At 37.3% G+C, this 18,018-nt stretch overlaps 1 protein-coding gene across 3 annotated transcripts in view; it reads right to left on the reverse strand.

Annotated features, from left to right (window-relative positions):
• The window catches only part of chchd6a (coiled-coil-helix-coiled-coil-helix domain containing 6a), a 147,253-nt gene extending 130,131 nt beyond the window's left edge, over positions 1–17,122 (reverse strand). For 2 of the 3 annotated variants that reach the window (XM_015348044.2, XM_015348045.2), the window contains exons 1-4: positions 16,895–17,120; positions 15,423–15,531; positions 14,951–15,008; positions 13,270–13,414 (exon numbers count right to left, since the gene is read on the reverse strand). In XM_015348044.2, coding sequence (XP_015203530.1) covers positions 13,270–13,414; positions 14,951–15,008; positions 15,423–15,531; positions 16,895–16,978 — 396 coding nt within the window. In that variant the 5' untranslated portion in view covers positions 16,979–17,120. Of the gene's footprint in view, positions 1–13,269; positions 13,415–14,950; positions 15,009–15,422; positions 15,532–16,894 lie in introns of all 3 variants that reach the window. The other variant, XM_015348043.2, reaches the window with a different exon arrangement.
• Between the last annotated feature and the right edge of the window lie 896 nt (positions 17,123–18,018).

Genomic DNA, 18,018 nt, shown 5'->3' on the forward strand with positions numbered 1-18,018 from the left:
GACAAATCTGAAAATGACATCTATTTGTCTGATTAGATTCATAAAATGTCCTTTCCCCAAGAAGGCTTTAAAGAACACAAGTGTACAGGTTTTAGGAAGGCAAAGACAACAGGGACTGGGAATTCATGATTAGTTAAGATACTGTAGTACTGTATGAAACAGAAATGAACATGTTTTCATGACACACCATTATATAATGGAGTTTTCTCCAGCTATGGAATGTTGTGCCATGTGGGCATTTTTTGTTTACCATCCACCCAACAGCTTATTTAAACAAATCCAGAACCACCTGGGTCAAGTTACGAGTCCAAAGACATCCAATATGCTATGCTGTCCCCAGAATTAATAGCAGATAATAAAAAACACTTCCTTTAAAAAACATACTGCACAGTTTGTTTCAGGGCAGAACGACCATGACCCAACATATTGAGACTACCTTTAAAAGGACAGCAATTACTATTACTGAAAGTAACTGAAAATGTAAGGCAGGATAGAATCCTTAGTAAGGCAGTGCACTTGCCCCCATTGTTTCCTTGCAAGTTTTGCCTTGTTTTTAAAATCAAAACAGCACAAAACAAGATTTTTTTCCTAAACAACTAACTTGTTCTGTCACAGGTGACTAAAATGTCACAACTGTGTAGTGTTGTTTTTGCAATCATTTCTATGAGAGATAAATGGCATTATAGCATTACACAGTAGCTGGCCTTAACAAATAATAGCATTAATAGGCAACCTGCTGCAACCTGAAAGAGCTTTCCAGAAATTTCCCAGGAAGCTTTCCAGATATCACCCAGGTCCGTAACTGAAAAGGTAGAAACAGCGGATTCTCAATAGGTCCAAAATTTAACATTTCTGGATAATACCATGCTTCATTTTGGATAAAAATCAATGTGTATCTGCAAGGGAAATTAAAGCTGTTGCCTGATCTTATACACTGTGTTTGCATTCATAAACAAACCCCAGCTGTTCCTGAGAACTGAAAAATGGAGAAGAACTGACACACTTTCCTTTGGTGTAAAAAGCTCATTTAATCAAGCATGCAACTGAGGCACTGCAACACAACTTACCCAACCCTTCAAAACAGGGTTATACTGAAAGACATGAGACCGTCAGTTGAAAAGACAGGATTTTCTGTCTGTTTTAACAACAGAACATCACCAAGACTTCTTTGAATGATTTCTCTAGCATAGTTCAAATCCACAACAGTGCCATTCTTCCTACAAACCACCCGGAGCATGAACGAGAAAACTCCAAAAGGTTCAGTGTTTACATCTGAACACTGAAAAAATAAAAGTAAATAAAGGCAAAAACACTTTCAACAAACTTTGCCAAACAAAGCCCTCTTCTTACAAAGAACCTGTCATACTTCCCATTAAAAATAAAGAAACAAACTGCAAATTTATGTTTGTGAAAACATGCCTTCTTCATGACATCTCCAGAATACATTAAAATGGCAAAAAAATCATACATGGGATTCTTCACACTGTGGAATACACACTAATTTGCATCCAAGATTCAAACAGTGATATAAACTACACCCCACAATCTCCGTAGAAAAAAGCTGATCAAATTCAGGTTCCACTAATAAAGAAGGCCAGATGACTGGCAACAAGTTTCATTTTCACATACCGATTACTACCTAAAGACTTATTTTTAATTTTGTTTTGGCTAAATTAAACTAAGTTTAAAATGTATTATTGCTAATCTAAATTTTGAAGAATACCATTTGTATGCGATTGTTAGAAGAGATGCCCATAAACATTTCCAGTTGGCCACATTGGCCTGTTTGGGTAACATACTCCACAGACAGGATTCACTGCAAAGATTTAGGCATAGCTTGGAAACCTTTGTCTTAAGATGCTGATAATGTTTTATACTTTTAGACAATGTGACTAATAATACCAGTCATTATGACTTAGGTTAATCTTAGTAAATGAATGAAGTAGCTTAAAACTGTTTTCTAAAATTAAAAATGGAAATATTGTCAACTCTTCAGCAGCTATATTTAGCAAAAGTCTATTTATTTCAGTGCAATGCTACTCCTGCATGCCAAACACACTGCACAAAATAAAAACTAACAATGTTCTACCACACTGATAAGTAGTGGGCAGACTGAAAACCTTTAGTGTCCAAAGCATGCATCCCTCCGTCGTGGGTGGGTAAAAACCATGTATGCAAAAGGAAAATCTTTAAATTATGCTCATTTTTTTCTGGCAGCAGTCTATTTTGTGAAGTGTTAACTCACCTTACAATTTTTGTGACAAAATAACCTGCTTAGTGAAAGATAATTATGGACTTAAAATGATCATATTTCATCTCAGTCTTTGGAGTTAAAAGTGCAGGAGCCAATGACAGACACAGAACTCACATAAAAGAACAGATTCCCAGATACTGTCCGAGATATCAGAACCAATATCCGGTTCCCTTAGAGCTTTTATTATCAAGCATTCACTGAAGGACAGTTCAGTGACAGAATGGCTGTAGATAGTAAGTATCTCACCTCTGGAGTAAGGATCTAGTACTAGAATCGAATGAGTAACATAAATTTAATATAACTTCAGTACAGTGCTTTGTAACATTTCCCCAGACAAACAACACTATTTACTTCCCAGCTCAATGCATGTACTGTATATACCAAGGGCATTATTCTGTCAAACACAAGCCTCCACATCCCCTTCTGAGCAAATGCTTAGTAATTTGGGCTCAATGCCATGCAGAAACACCTCCAGCTGAGACCTAGTAGTATGTGCAGCTTCTATGGAGCCAACAGGCAGAAGCTACAATTCATCCCTGGAGCACAGCTCTGCAGGCTGGCCATACTTATGACTTCTCTCTGCTTCAGGGATGAACACCTCTTTATAAAACGTCATCGCAAAATTGGTATGTTATTGTGACATTAAAATTAAAAATTAAGCAAAACCAAGTCACTACATGTCTACGTACAATATTCTATATTGACTGGAAATGTCATATTTTCTTTTCTATTTTGTTGAAATTTAGCATAGTATACCCAATAGGCAGCCAGAGTACTGTATGTAGTCTGAAAAACAATCACCCGAGAAATAATAAGGAGATGCTAACAACCTAAGCAAAGCAAATGGGAATATGACATACAGCTAAAGTATGACAGACTGCATGAAACTGAAAAATGTGACTGGTTAGGGTCAGAACTTAACAGTACACACTGCTGGACACAAAGAGAACCTAAAATGGCATGGCATATAATCATTTCAACATGTATGTCATTGCAGAAGTATTTCAGAATAGTTTAAGACATTCTGAGTAAAACACAGAACCTCTTTCACAAAAAACAAAAACTTGTATAATCTAAGTATTCTGCAATGTAAACAGGAACATCATGAAGAAATTTCAATATTTAGTTTAAACTTAAATATTTTCACTTACCTTTCCAGTTGAGTATTGAGGTGTTTTTATTGCTTTAGAAAAGTTTAAGACAAACACAATATAAATTATATTAGCTGGTATTAAACCCTGAACTGACAAATGTTAACTCGATGGAGTTTTAATTAAACAGGCAAAAAAACAGCCTAATGCAAATGTGACTTTATCACCTATTCCACTGACTGCCTGTAAAGGCATTATTAAAATTTAAAAGAAAAATCCCTTTGGTCTTTTTTCCTCCTGCTCTGAAATTAATCTCCTTAAGACTATTCATTGGATGCAAAGAAGAATTCGTAGATAAGAAGGGAATGTCTGAAAATGCCAGTCGAAAGAGAGGAAAAGAAAAGAATAACAGTTTGTCTGTGAAAGACAAAGGCAAGAATTTGAGATAAAAAATAAGGCATTAAAGAGGACTAGGGTTTATTTTACACATCTTGGCTCAAAGGAGACAGACTCACTAATATTGCGCCATGATTAACATGCTTCTCTGACAGGTTTCCAGAATGTGCCGCTCCAAGACTTCAAGGAAAACTTTTTTCTTCTTCGTTTGAATTCTTTAATCACATATTTTGCAATTTAAACTGCATTTTATCCATTCCTAAACACGAGCATGAAAACACAGCAGTCTTTTTTCTTCTGACGCATGCTGCTGTATTCATAAAAGTTATAAAGTTATAAGATAACCTGCTGTACAGTATATATTGTTGTTATTATTTTCAGATCAATCAGATGCATTCTTGCTCACAAAGTGCAATACATATCTCGTAAAATCTCATTAATGGCTCCGTCCTTCCTTTATCATTACTGTATTTTGTTTCTTATTTCTATATTGAAAAAATAAAAATGTTTAAATCTGATCAATTAAACAACGTCTTCTTGTTTAGTATGTCACATGGTCCCATGACATTTTCCTTCTCAAATTTCATTCATAGTTTTCATGGTACCCTAGTTCCAAACAGAACATACTCTATTTGCCCAGAAGAACAATTTGCTTTGCAGGCAGATAAAAGGTGAACCCATTAACAAATAAGAGAAATGCATATATGAAAAAACAGGCAGTTGCCTAAATCGAGCAGGTTAATAGCTGTGGGAATAAAAGATGACTTAGTTCTATTGCTCTTGAATCTAAGTAGTCTAAATCGACATCCAGACAGGAGGTCTTAATTCACTGTGCAAGGAATTGTCATGACAGTCAATGACTATATTGGTCTTCCACATTATGTGGTTGACATAGACATCTGCCAGCTGTTTCTGTTGTGCACCAATAGGTTTGCTCTTCACAATAGTGCTCAGTCCATTTTCATTGCATGTATTAAGGTTACCAAACCAGGCTACCACAGTGAATGTTTGGACAACTTCAATGAAAGTTCTATAGAAGAGTCATTCTTGTAGTACACATACACAGAATGGTGGGTAGCTGCGTCAGCATGCGTAGGCTGCAAAGGAACAAGTAATAGGTTTATTCCATGCTGAAAAAAAGAAGAAAGAGAACACGTTTCGGCCGTGGAGCCTTCTTCAACGTTTCGGCCGTGGAGCCTTCTTCACATACACAGAATGTTCTTAGGGAGAACAATTGCTGTTGGCCCTTCTTACATATGGCTCCCATGTTTTCCTCAAAGGTTAGTATGTAATCAACAACAGTGCCAAGTTATTTGAGAGTACAATTTATCGCTCTCTCCTGGTGTTGTTTTGCATTTTGACCTGGGGGGAGATGGGCTAACCTTGACAAAATGAAGGAATATGAGCCATTTAAACTTCAGTAAACCCAGTTTTGAGCATATTTCAAATTAAATTTCCAACATTTCTCTTATCATCACAACCTTGACCTGACAATATTCAATTTTCCTGCACTAGAAATCTAGCTATATACAGTAAAGTTAAGAGACAGGAAACCCAGAGGAAGTTGATACCAGTCTCGTCATTTTACAACAGCAAGATAGTTTAATTGACAGACTGAACTTTTGACTCCCCTCCCTTCTGGGTGGTAGTAGAGCGAAAACAAATCCCCTCAAAGGAATCGTCTGCAAAGAAACAGCTCCAGCCGTGGGCATGCTCCAACTTCAGAACTTTCTTTTCAAAGTAATCCTTACAAACGAACACCTACTGTAGGAGCGCTGCAGACCCTGGTCATGAAGAAATTTCCCCACAACCCCATTCCCAAAAATTATGGGTTTACCTTACCCCTTGGAACTACTAGTGACCTCTCCATCTGCAGAAGAAATAGCAAGCAGAATTTATATGAACAGGAAACCCCACGAGTATGTACTGTATTGGGGATGAAAAGGTTTGAGAAAGTACAGTTTAAGGAGGGATGTTTCAAACATTGACTGTTAATTTCCCTAGAGTCACAGCAAGGCTGTCAGATTCAGATTATCAATTTATTCATTCTTCTGTTGTTGTTTTTTTTTCCAGTTTTCCGTTTCCCATTAATCAGGCACATCTAGAATGATCAGGAGGAGTTACTGTCAACACTAGGTTGAAAGACTGCAGAACCAAAATCAGGCCTTCATACCCTGAAGTTATTAGACTGTGATATTTCATTTTTCAGGATAGAAAAAATAAGTAAGAACACTAATATCTAAGAAAAACATACATACAAGTCATCATCACAGTTTCCTTTGTTGCACCGTTTTGGGCGGAAAGCATGTCCTCCATAGTTGAACCTATATTTTTAAGAAATTACATATTGTAAATAAAATTCATTCTGTATGATAAGCTGGACCACTTAATTCAAGCACATTCGTCCTCACTAAAAAAACAGTCCTGGTTTGAGAATTACCTTGATTTATTTGAAAACTATAGTGATCTTTATTCAGTACATACCATTTTCAACCAGTGGTACTTCACAAAGTCCTGCTTAGATGAAGAAAATTGTATTTCTGCAACAGTAATTACTCTATGTGGAACAGATTATATTGTCACCATGTTATTTCACACAGTACACTTGCCATCATGCCAGCAGTTAAGGGTGTTAAGCACACCTTTCAAAACGACAGACAAATGTGTTTTCCTTAAAAAACAGATACCAGACATGTGTGTAATACCTTCATCAGGTACCCTGACAATCCCAATTGAAGAAAATGCTCTTGGAAGAAGCCTTATTCATTATGAGCTCTTTACGCTGTAAGATATACATTTATCATTTGTGAAAAAGAGGTGTAAAATGGTGCCATTTTGTAACGGGCTGTTATGTATGGTCATGAGATGCAGTTCTTGTTTTTATCTATACAGCTGAGCTTTCAACGTACTGTAAGCTGTGAAAGATTTTAACATAACCACCAGCAAACACAGAACCACAATCATTGTGTGCCTGAATAAAAGCACACACTAACTTTTCCCCAACATACCCATATAAACAAGTAATGAAGAATAATAAACTCGGGTGATATTTTTAACACAGAATTCAAAGATCACATTCAAGGACAAGATCACATGAAAGCCTCTGGATTCTGTAGAAGAATTAAAACCAAGATCAGAGATATGTGCAATGAAGCACTCACTTTTCCACAACTGAGATACAAGCAACATAGCATTGGGTTTTAGCCAAATTTAAACTTAGAAAATACCTGTATAGTGATAAACACTGGTGTATTCTGGTATAGTGGTACTATATAGCTTCCATTCACCCACACTCTAAACTACTCAATTGAATAGCTGGGCCTGCCACTTTATTGACATATGCTATTGCCAAACAACACAGCAGCATGCAATTTATATCCCTCCTCCACCTCCTTTCATTACTCAAGGACTGTGCTGAAAAAAAGAAGAAAAAAGCCATCCATCCTGACCACTTTTTATTAAATCATCCTTCAGACAAAAATAATAATCCTCTGTTTTCATTTACCCTATGATCTTTAAAGTAAAATTTATCACCCCTGCTTTCATGTACAAAAAGATATCCTAGATTGCCTATGACCTGTGTGTGCATATTATTTATATGTTAAAATTCCACTAGTAAAAGATGGGACTTATAGATTTACATATATTCTTTATTGTCAAAACTAATAGGGTATATTTTAGTATTAAATATCCAAGCACGTCGTTGTTACAGTATGTAAGGAATGTGTTGGAACACTCCATCAGCCCTCAGGCAGAACTATGCTCTAGAAACACAATGAGCAGATGAGTTATGGTATCTGGGGTCAGTCACCATATAGGGTTAGAAATGCTCTGGAAATTGCAAGATGCATTTTGAAATGCTGTTGATTTTTATCCGTTAACCATTGCTGTAGTCAATGGCACCTCTATAGTTTCCATCCAGATAAAGTAGTAAATCTGAAAATGTCATAACTCATTATCCGATTTTTGTAAGCCACCCGTTTAAAAAAAACACTCAAGGTGATATTAAATTCAGTGTCCCATAAAACAAGCACAGCATAATAAACCGATTTAAGGATTTCAGATACTTCCAAGCAGCCATGGTCCGCCCCTTGAGTTACAGCCTTTACTGTGTGGGTATCCCTTCCCATATGCAGTGTCATGACTGATTAATTTTATAATAAAGGGCACTGTAAATTACAGCAAAATCAAGATATAGACAAAACAACAGATGATGCATACAAACTTTAAATATAGCTACAAGCAAGGATCATTACAGATCATCCCTTTTTTGTAACAGATTTGCATTTGACCTTTAAGAGTGGTTATCGGTCATGAAAAAAGACAAGCAAATAAGGTTTTTCATTTGTGTTCTTTAGTAACCACGATCCTATCTGCACTCTTGGGTTTATAAACTCAATTTTCATTGGTTTCGAAGGAGTAGTCATTCACGTTTTTCAACAAAAACCAAACCTATCATCAATTACTTTGTGATGAAGATAATTTTATCATGAACATGAGGTTTTAGACCTCCAGCATGGCTCACAATTCTTCCAGTTTTGTTTTCAAAAATCCGATATGGCAGCCTAACTATGTGACCTGCCAGCATACTTTTATCTTCACCTAGCCTGTTCAAATCCTGCCAAATGACATGCATTTTCAGGAGCATTTAAAAATAACAGTGGAAACAAAAAAACAAGCTCAACCACCACCAACTTTGCTTCTTGGCTCCATAATCATAACCTGAACAATAACAATAGGTTTCCAGCAACATCATAAACTCGCCTATAAAGACACTTCCCTCCAGATACTCAGTGATGTATTTTTGACTAGTCATAAATACTTGACTAAATTACTCTTTCATTTCTCACTTTTACTCTGTGCAATGTTTCTAGCCTGTTTCAAGTCTATAACGTACTGTATGCTGATCGATACTAAAATGCTGCTTCTGGTGATCTTGGGGAAGCCAGCTGAGAACTGGTGCACCCACACACTCATTAATCACCCTTATCTAGAACATGTGATCAATATGCTATTTCAGGTACATTAGATTATCAACTGCATAAGAACTAAGGAAAAGAGCTGGTCTAATTAACTCAAATAATTTTCCCAGGTCTTAGACTGTAACATTTCCAAAAACAGAAAACCAGTGAGATGGACTGCAAGTAGCTTAACTGGTGAAAGCCCACACCCAGGCACAGAGTGAGCTCTAAGATCTAGGTGACAAGTGCAGGTCATGTCACTAGAAGACTGTGATCAGGATTTCAAGTGGCAATACAAAATTGTTTAAGTGTCACCTGGGTTAGGACTGGGATTAGGCAGCCAGGACTAAGTGTGGTCAGTAAGGGTCACAACTCTTCTCCAAAGGGCACCGAACCTCATATCCTTCACGGAGTAGCTTAGAACATGAATATCTTGAAGCGTGGGTGCCTATCCTCATTTCTTCATTTGGTCCATATTGGTACAGCAGTCATCACTGTGAGCCGACATAAGAAACAACTGGCAACTCCAAATAGGGTGGGCATATAATTAAAAAAAACTAGATTTCTCAGATTTAAAAAAAAATGTTGGACTATGCCATCTCAAGCAACACAGCAGGAGATCCCCGTCTCTGTTAGATGTAAGAACTGTTACAATAAAAAGAAACTATTTACCCCATCGGACCCATTTGGCTGCTAGAATCTTTAGACAGTTTCTAGCACTCTACCCACACAGAGTTACACACAGTATGGGACTTTAAAAAAAGCTCACTGCTGCCCCTACAGACAGAGTGCTTATGCAGCAACCTCAGGTTATACCATATAATTTATTGTCGAAGACACAAAATAAGCACTTATCAATCCACACCAAGTTGCCAATGGTTTTTCAAAGGCTCAAGGGCCCTATTAGAAATCTGTCAAACAAGCCTTTTAATGTCTTTTCGGCTGGCTTTTTATTAATTAAACTCAAGAGGAGGCTATTATTTCTTAAGCAACATTTTTCTTTTTGCTTTAGTGCTTCCCAGGCTGTATTTTGCTACTGCAAATTATACACAGAGTGAAACTGCCTGATGCTCACCTCTAATTTTAGGTAGCACGATTTACATAATTTGTGGTTTTCAAGAATCAGTCTTTCTTTCCCACTCTCCTATTATTAAAACAATTTGATTTTCCTGGGCTGAAAACACCATAATAAGCAAAAATCTGGAAGAAACCTGTATTTTACAGAGAGGATGATTTCATATATGTAGGTATTATTATCTTTAAGAGCGTCATTATTAATCTCATGCCAGAGTGAAGAATGTCCCAGCACTTGTGTGCAAGTCCCAAGAGGGGTTAAAACACAATTACGTCTCCACAATAGAGGTTCTGCACACTGCCTGATAGTGAATTCCCCACACGTGCCTCTCCAATGAATTTCGATTAATGTCCGGTGTGTGTCAGAACCAAGATAAGGTGCTGGCAACATGTCTCAGAAGTCAGCCAGAGAATGGGACTCCGTGTAAAACATCAGCCTGTATCTAAATCCTCAAGAAACTCTCTTGGTACAATTTACCTTTCACATACTGCAGATAACAGCATAGCTAAGGGGAAGGGGAGGTGGAGGGGAAAACACAGAAAACACATTTCCTGCAAGATTTGTGTGAGCGGGGAAAAAAGCGGGATGTAATCAAAAAAAGCAATTTCAGGTTACTTAAAATTTCGACAGTGATTTGCGAAGAGGCACTTAACCAGGGCTTAGCTAAACTAGCCCAAAGAGAGAGTCTTATTATAAACTTGCCATTAGACAAAATAAATAAATAAGAGCAGGTAGCTGCGACTGCAAGTGGATTTTTGTGCTTGGGGACATCACCGGATACCGACACAAGAAAATCCTGAGAGCACAATCTTTGTCAGCCTGAGATAACAGCCACAGCCGTAGGCTTAGCTAGATTCTCACAGCAGCGGAGAGCAGAAAGGCGCAAGAGTGCAAGCTCAGTCTTGCCCAGGGGCAGCGGCTTATGAGCGTTCAGTGCAAAGCGTACGTCTTAACGCAGGCATCTGGGTACATCTGTTGTTGACAGTAATGGGTTATTAAACACTGCATGGCTAATGAATTACTTCACTTAGCTGCTTATTGTTTATATCCGTTTTAGAGTTTTGCTTCTCTGCTTACATTCAGAGCATCACGCTTGAAAGAAAATACATACACGTAAAATAAAAAACATTTTAAAATTTCTGCCTAGACAGGCATAGTATGTTTTATCTGTTGTCATGCTTCTTATGATGTTCTTATTTTCGATATTTGTGTAAACATATTTACCATGCACGCTGACCTCTCTTTTTTAAATTAATCAATTTTTGTTTTCTATATTACATACATTCATATTATTCATGGACTTTAGCTTGCAGTAATATTGGGATATTAATGGACATAAATCCATGCAAAGTAACCAGGTTTCGGCATTTACAGTACATCTCTCTAAATACCCAGCCAAGGCAATGAATCATTTCTCTCCTTGCCATCAATATGGATAATGTAACCTTATCTGTATTGATGGCAATAATCTTAGCACCGAGCTGACCAAATTCTGTTCTACATCATTGTTATGTTTCAGGCAGAGCACTGTCACCTAATCTTACGTTCAGTCACACACTTTAGTCACACAAAGTGTGACACACTTTCAGTTTGTGAATAAGGCAAATAAATGTATAAACGTGACCTACCACTGAAGTTGGAAATATCTTTGCAGCTGTTACACAGTACCAACAATGTTGAGAGAAAAATAAGTTATGAAGGCAGCTGCTCACAATACAAAAATAAAGTATTAGACCAACTAACACAAAACCTCTGTGAAGTATGACTAAACACAACCACTTACATTATGTAAATGTAAAAAGGTTCAAGCTTACTGGCTCTTTTACAAATCTATCCGCAAAAGCCATGGGTGATTTAAGTGGGGGGAACTGAATGTCTCCTATACTGTTAGCTTTACCTCATAACGGATAAAGAGAATGAAACAATAACAACAAAAAAGTAAGTCAAAGTAACAATTTATAACAAACAAATGGAATAAACAAATATTAAAGACATCCAATCTGTTCTGTAGCATAATATTCACTTATGGTTTTGGTTTTAGGTTTGTCTACTTCTGAACAGAGCCTCAAGGGTTTCCATTGTAAATGTACTTAAACCCATGGCCACAGGTCTGTGCCAGCAGATAGCCAATATAATAATGACACCTGCAAAACGGAAGTAGAAGGTAATCAAGTACAGCAGGTGTTTGGAAAAACACCAACCCACAGCCAGGATCAGCCTCCAGTGCTAATCCTGAGCCAAGATCTAAGATAACCATGTGGCCTGTCTAAGGCTTCAGCCTGAAGTAGCTTTGATGTGTACAAAACCAAGACTGTAATTTTACGGTACCACACACCACAAAGGCCTCCAGACATCAAAGTTAAACAGCTTGGGCCTTACACAAGATGTTCTTGACTGAGCACGCCCCCAGGTGGGAAAAGAAAGAGGCATTTCTGTTTTGGACGATAAGAAGCCTACCTACTGTAAGACTAGAAATCTGAACCTACATAACCGTAGAGATTGTTATTTAAGATCAGTGATCATAAAATCACTACGGTTCAGTTTTCAATGAGACTCATTTAGTGCTCCACCAAACCATATCAGAATCAAGTCATAAAATTCAAATTACTAGTTAAACAGTCACCGCAAGAGGTAATACAAACAGGAGGAGCTTTTGAGGAGCTTTTCAGAAGAGCAGAATGCATTTGTATGGAACAGGGAGTCGCTCGGATTTGAATCAAGGTTGAGTTTACAAGGGGTTAAAGGAGCCAAACATCCAGTGTGCAAACTTGGTTTCATTTGAATTCTTTAGTTCAACACAATGTTAGAAATTAATCTAGTTCAATAGTTTGAGTTCTCTTTTAACAGTTTCACACCAATTCAATATTCTTTTGTCTTCACATGTTTTAGGACAACTTTTTTTTAATTGCTTACTGTAATTTAAATCCCAGACTATCTCACTGATAAAACTGCACAAAGAAAAGACAGCCACAAACATGTCTGTTTTCATCTAGTTTTGATCCATATTCATTTTCAAATATTTATCTGCAGACCTAAAGGCACTACAAGCATTGTGCAAAACATTGTACAAAAAAAGGTTTGGAACAACTATCCTAAATACCAGTTAATTTAAAATTTAAAAAATAATTTTATAATATATTAAATAATATTCATAAATAAAATATAAGTGAATAGGTCAAGGGCTTTCTTGTCTTACTGCCACTTTTTTTTACTTTGGGAAATTAATAGAATGAATTTGAGTTGAGTTAAGGCAATTAGTATTAAGGCAATCCTTAGTATTAAATTTAAGGTGACTGACTCCATTAACAACATTTACAATGTTCCCCCTTAATTTCCAAGCTTTAAGGCAACAAAATACCAAAAAATTTGCCTTCACTTCTGATTGTGTAAGTTTAAACTCCATCGGACTCATTTTAAAGGCGCCAGCTCGTGCAGGGATCTGCATTTAGGTACACTGCTGTGTTCTTGGGGGCACAGTGAAGGGACACTCACCAGCACCTTGGCCTTCTCTGCCTCCTGGCGTGTGTGGGCTCGTTCCCGAAGGACAGCCAGACTCAGCTCGTCTCGCACCGACTCCCTCTCCTTCCGGGCAATCCGAGCTAGCTCCTCCTGGACCATCGCCTTCTCCCTCTCGTACCTGCAAGAGAGCGTCAAGCAGGTATGGCATCACACCTGTAACCAGAACAGTCTCCAGCACCACAAGAACACCGAACACCCTAATCCGGGCAAAAATGCAAAGCACTTTCTGGACACACAAAGCATAAAAAAAAGTATGAGGGCATAAATTGACCAAAACATTAACAACATTAACCAAGATATTTTTTTTAAATAATGTACATTTTCATCATTACTAAAGTAAAATAGTAAAACTACTATTACAACTAATAGCATTTTCAAAAAATAAAAAAATTACAACCCGCAACACAGAGTTAAGACATAACTTAATCAATACCATCATCATCATCATCATTCCAAGCAGAGGTATTTCTTTACAGTCAGCAGTTTTTTTTATATTGATCCACTTTTTTTCACAAAATGGACAGTGTATGATCTTATTTATGGTAATATTTCCTAAAGTACTTCAAAGCATTGTGCAGCACAAAAAAATTAACACACAACACCACACCACACCACACTAAAGGCTAATGCAGAGCAATGTTTCAGCTAGATTAAAAAGTACTGATGCAATCATTATACTGTTTTGTAGCCACAGGAGGTCATTCTGCAGACCAAGATCCTATCTTTCTTCATAAAAGACTAAGCTTGCAAAGATTCTCTCTTCAGCAGTTTTCTGACAGAATGATTTTGCTGCAGTTAAATCTGCAGCTAAGAACCTTCAGACATTTTTCCACGTTACGCATTTGAAAAGGACAGTGAAGATTCAAAGCCAAATGATGCTCTTTGAAAATATTTGGAATAGTAATACTGTGGACTTGGCAGTAGTAATATTAACTGGACTGTATCTGCCCACTGAAGCTGACTACAGTATTCTTCAAGTATTTCTTGATGACTTATATTAAACAGGGGCTTCAAAGGCTTGTTATGCATGGTCCCTTTTCCATCAGGACAGCCCACAATGTTCAATGTCTGATAATGACATATTTGTGGGGTTTAACTTCTTAAAAAAATGGTTGAGTACCTTTACAGTGTCAGCAACCAAATTAATAAACAGATTTTTCACTTTTAACATTTAAAACCACAATATTATACCTACTAGCTGAAGAAAAGAAGCTACTTAGTAAACAGTTTAAAAACAGAGAACTGTATGAACAGAGAGAAAACTGACAGATAAACTAATATAAACTAAAATAAACTAAACTAATATGACTAAAATAATATAAAGGTTTAGTCTCAGATCTGAATAACAATGTTTCCAGATTTGTTTCTCTATCATATTAGAATAATATTGTCCCAGAATTCTTCTAAGATACTTTGTTTTCCTTCCAACCCACGTTTAAGGATGTAATACTTCACTTCACCACGGGGTGTCAGACGAACTCCACCTTTTTAAAATACAGTACGGTCAATGTTAGATCGGAATAGCTTATAAAAAACCCGCACGGCCCTAATAATAAAAATAATAATAATGATAATAAACTTTATTTTATATAGCACCTTTAAAGGTAGCTTCTCAAAGCGCTTAAAACCAATTAAAACCAATGAAAACACCCACCTTCTGTATAATTCCTCTTCTTTCACTGTGACTGTGTGTCCCGAATGCATCTTTGAACCTACAAACAACAAAAGAAAACATCTTCATTATTTTCTTTCACATTTTCAGATTAATGTGATGTTGTTAAAATGTTTGACCACCAACACATTTTGTTTCACTGTTTGTTAAGTGCTTTCACATTAATTAAATGTATTCGCATTTAATGTAATCTTAACATCTTTCTCCAAAGAAAACTCAATCAACAGGTAAGCATCTGCCCCTCATTCACTAATCTTCAGTTAAGCAAAAGTATCAGTTCACCCGAATCACTCTCATCAGTATGATGGAATTAGAAATAAGCAAAATTGTTGAAAAGCTATTTTATTTTTTTTTATTGAAATTCTTCTTTTCAAACTTTTTGTACCATCTCTATTATTACACCTATTGATGAAACAGTAACTTGTAAATATAGTTCACACAAACAAGACAAGACCTGAGGAGTCTTTACTGCTTTCTGTCTGAGAGGACGACCACTCGTCTGAAGCAGAGGGTTTGGATTCGGCTGATTTTTCTTTCATTTTCCTGATGACATCCTCCGACAACTGCCCAGAGAAAACAAGTGTGTTATCATTTTGTCCAGGAAGCGAACCCATACATGTAGACAAACAGCACGTGTAAGTGACAGTAATGCACTTCTTTTCAGTGCTGACTTCACGATTTTAAAGGCTAACTGGACAATGTTCCACATAACAATGTTCCACATAACCCCCCACAGTTTTCACACAGTTTCTTCCCACAAACTGTCAGAACTCTACCCCTACCACTGGCTTTGTATGTTATTTAACTTGTTGTTGTTGCTGCTGTTCTGTGTTTATGTTTTTGGTGATTCTTTTAATGTCTTTCTTATGGAGCACACATGCAAATATGCATGCACTTGTGCATATGACAATAAACTGAACTGAACAAACAATCAAGTCTCAAGGCTGTGTTAAGTAAATTAACTGCTGTCAGAAAAATGTACAACATTCAAAAATCATGCCACCTCAGGACCTTATTGCAACACGTTTTTGAAGAGAAGCAACTTTGGGCCCAGACATTCCTTGAACAGAAAGCAGCTACACCAGATCAGGTCGCTGCTGGAAGTGGTGCTTAAGGACCAGCAGGTGAGATTCGCAACTCTGCACCACTAATTCCAAACCTATGCCTGCGTCTGGAGATTCGAGACACTGAGCTTAAAGAGGTACATATTTTTCGATGACACAAAAAACAAGGACCTCAACACCCTGCAATCATAAACGATGCAATCGCTGTATTGTGAATAGTAACCACTGCTTACACAAGTTGAAGAGCACTTGATGAAAGCATAGCATTACAGGCATTTCAAGACAGTGAAATACGAGATTAAAAGGCAAACATGCTCCAAAACTGGAACACAAATTACCACGTTTATTTGGTGAGTAATTTAGAAAGTTAATGTTATATTTCAAATAAAAATGAATTGGGCCTGTATGAGAAAACAGCTATTGTTTTTGTTTTGGCGTGTTGATCTACAGGATGACCGTTTGTTTTTGCTTTAACAGTAACATTGGCATTGTCAGTTTCGGCAATTTGGCAGCATTTGAGGCAGTCAGCATCCGATTTGCCTGTTACAAAGCAAGACAGCTTGCAAACCTGCAAGCATTTATCAGAGGTCAACTTTGGTTTGGTGCCGAGAACTGTATAAAGCCATGACTTATGGGATGCTTCCCTAGCCCACATAAATTGCTCCATCCGATGTTAGAAGACAGGATTGCATCTCCAGGCGTTTGTACCCAGTATAAGGTTGTCGAGCTAGACTTAAGAGGTGACTAAAAACCAGATAAAGCTCAGTTTCCATTTTTGCATTTGCTATAAACGTAATACGTTCTCCTTAGCGTGCAGGACCTTTCCAATAAGTTTGCTTTTTGGCAATTGTTCCTTCCTTACCTTGATTCCGTGCAAAACCCTCACCCTGTCTTCCTCGTCCAAACCAAAAGACACCTTTCTAGTTACACTCTCACTCCCTCCCATTGTAAAATGCTGTCCTTCAGTACGACCTTCGGTTATTTTGCTTGGATTATTAAAACACTGATATTCCTCTGCAACCACTTGAAAATCTATGGACCTTTCAGCCTTCGCTCCACATGAAAAGTCATTTTTTTAACATGCCAGTATTGTGAAATGCAATTGGTAGACGTACATGGGAAGCCCAATCACATTGCAGAATGCTACCGAAGGGAACCGGATTCAAGTGGGAACTGTAGTTCAGTAAAAGCAACAACTTTCAGGCGGGGCTTGTTAACGTGCATTATCCCTGTGAGCCTGTATTATCTCAGCCATACAGTGAACATTTTATGTAGCGTCGGCTTGAAAAACGGATACATCTTTCCATTCGTTATCTTTTAAACGGGAACGGGAGCAAGTACAATAACTATACACAAAATCGGCTCGGGAAAAAATGAAAAAGGAATGCCTTTGAGATATTTAGAACCGTTTCTAAATGATTTAATAGTGATTATTATGTACATAGAGATAAGTTATGCACCGTTTTTGTTCAGAAATACTTCCTCCCGTCAACAGCTGATTATGCTATTAGAGATGCAACCAATCTGGTTTCTAAACAGTATTTGTCATTTGTAATTATTGTTGGACATCACAGGCCTACATTTTAATAAACTAACAAGGTGTCATTGCAAGAATTAAATGACACTGGAAGTCTGGTGGTTTTAATTACATTTAATAAAGGATAGACATAATTGTTTTACATATAATTAATGAATAATAATTGCTTACACTTACATAGCGCTTTTCTGGACACTCCACTCAAAGCGCTTTACAGGTAATGGGGACTCCCCTCCACCACCACCAATGTGCAGCATCCACCTGGATGATGCGACGGCAGCCATAGTGCGCCAGAACACTCACCACACATCAGCAATCAGTGGGGAGGAGAGCAGAGTAATGAAGCCAATTTATAGAGGGGGATTGTCAGGAGGCCATGATTGATAAAGGCTGATGGGAAATGTTGCCAGGACGCCGGGGTTACACCCCTACTCTTTTCGAGAAACACC

Source organism: Lepisosteus oculatus, chromosome 4, assembly GCF_040954835.1.
Source record: "Lepisosteus oculatus isolate fLepOcu1 chromosome 4, fLepOcu1.hap2, whole genome shotgun sequence".
Lineage (NCBI taxonomy): Eukaryota > Metazoa > Chordata > Actinopteri > Semionotiformes > Lepisosteidae > Lepisosteus > Lepisosteus oculatus.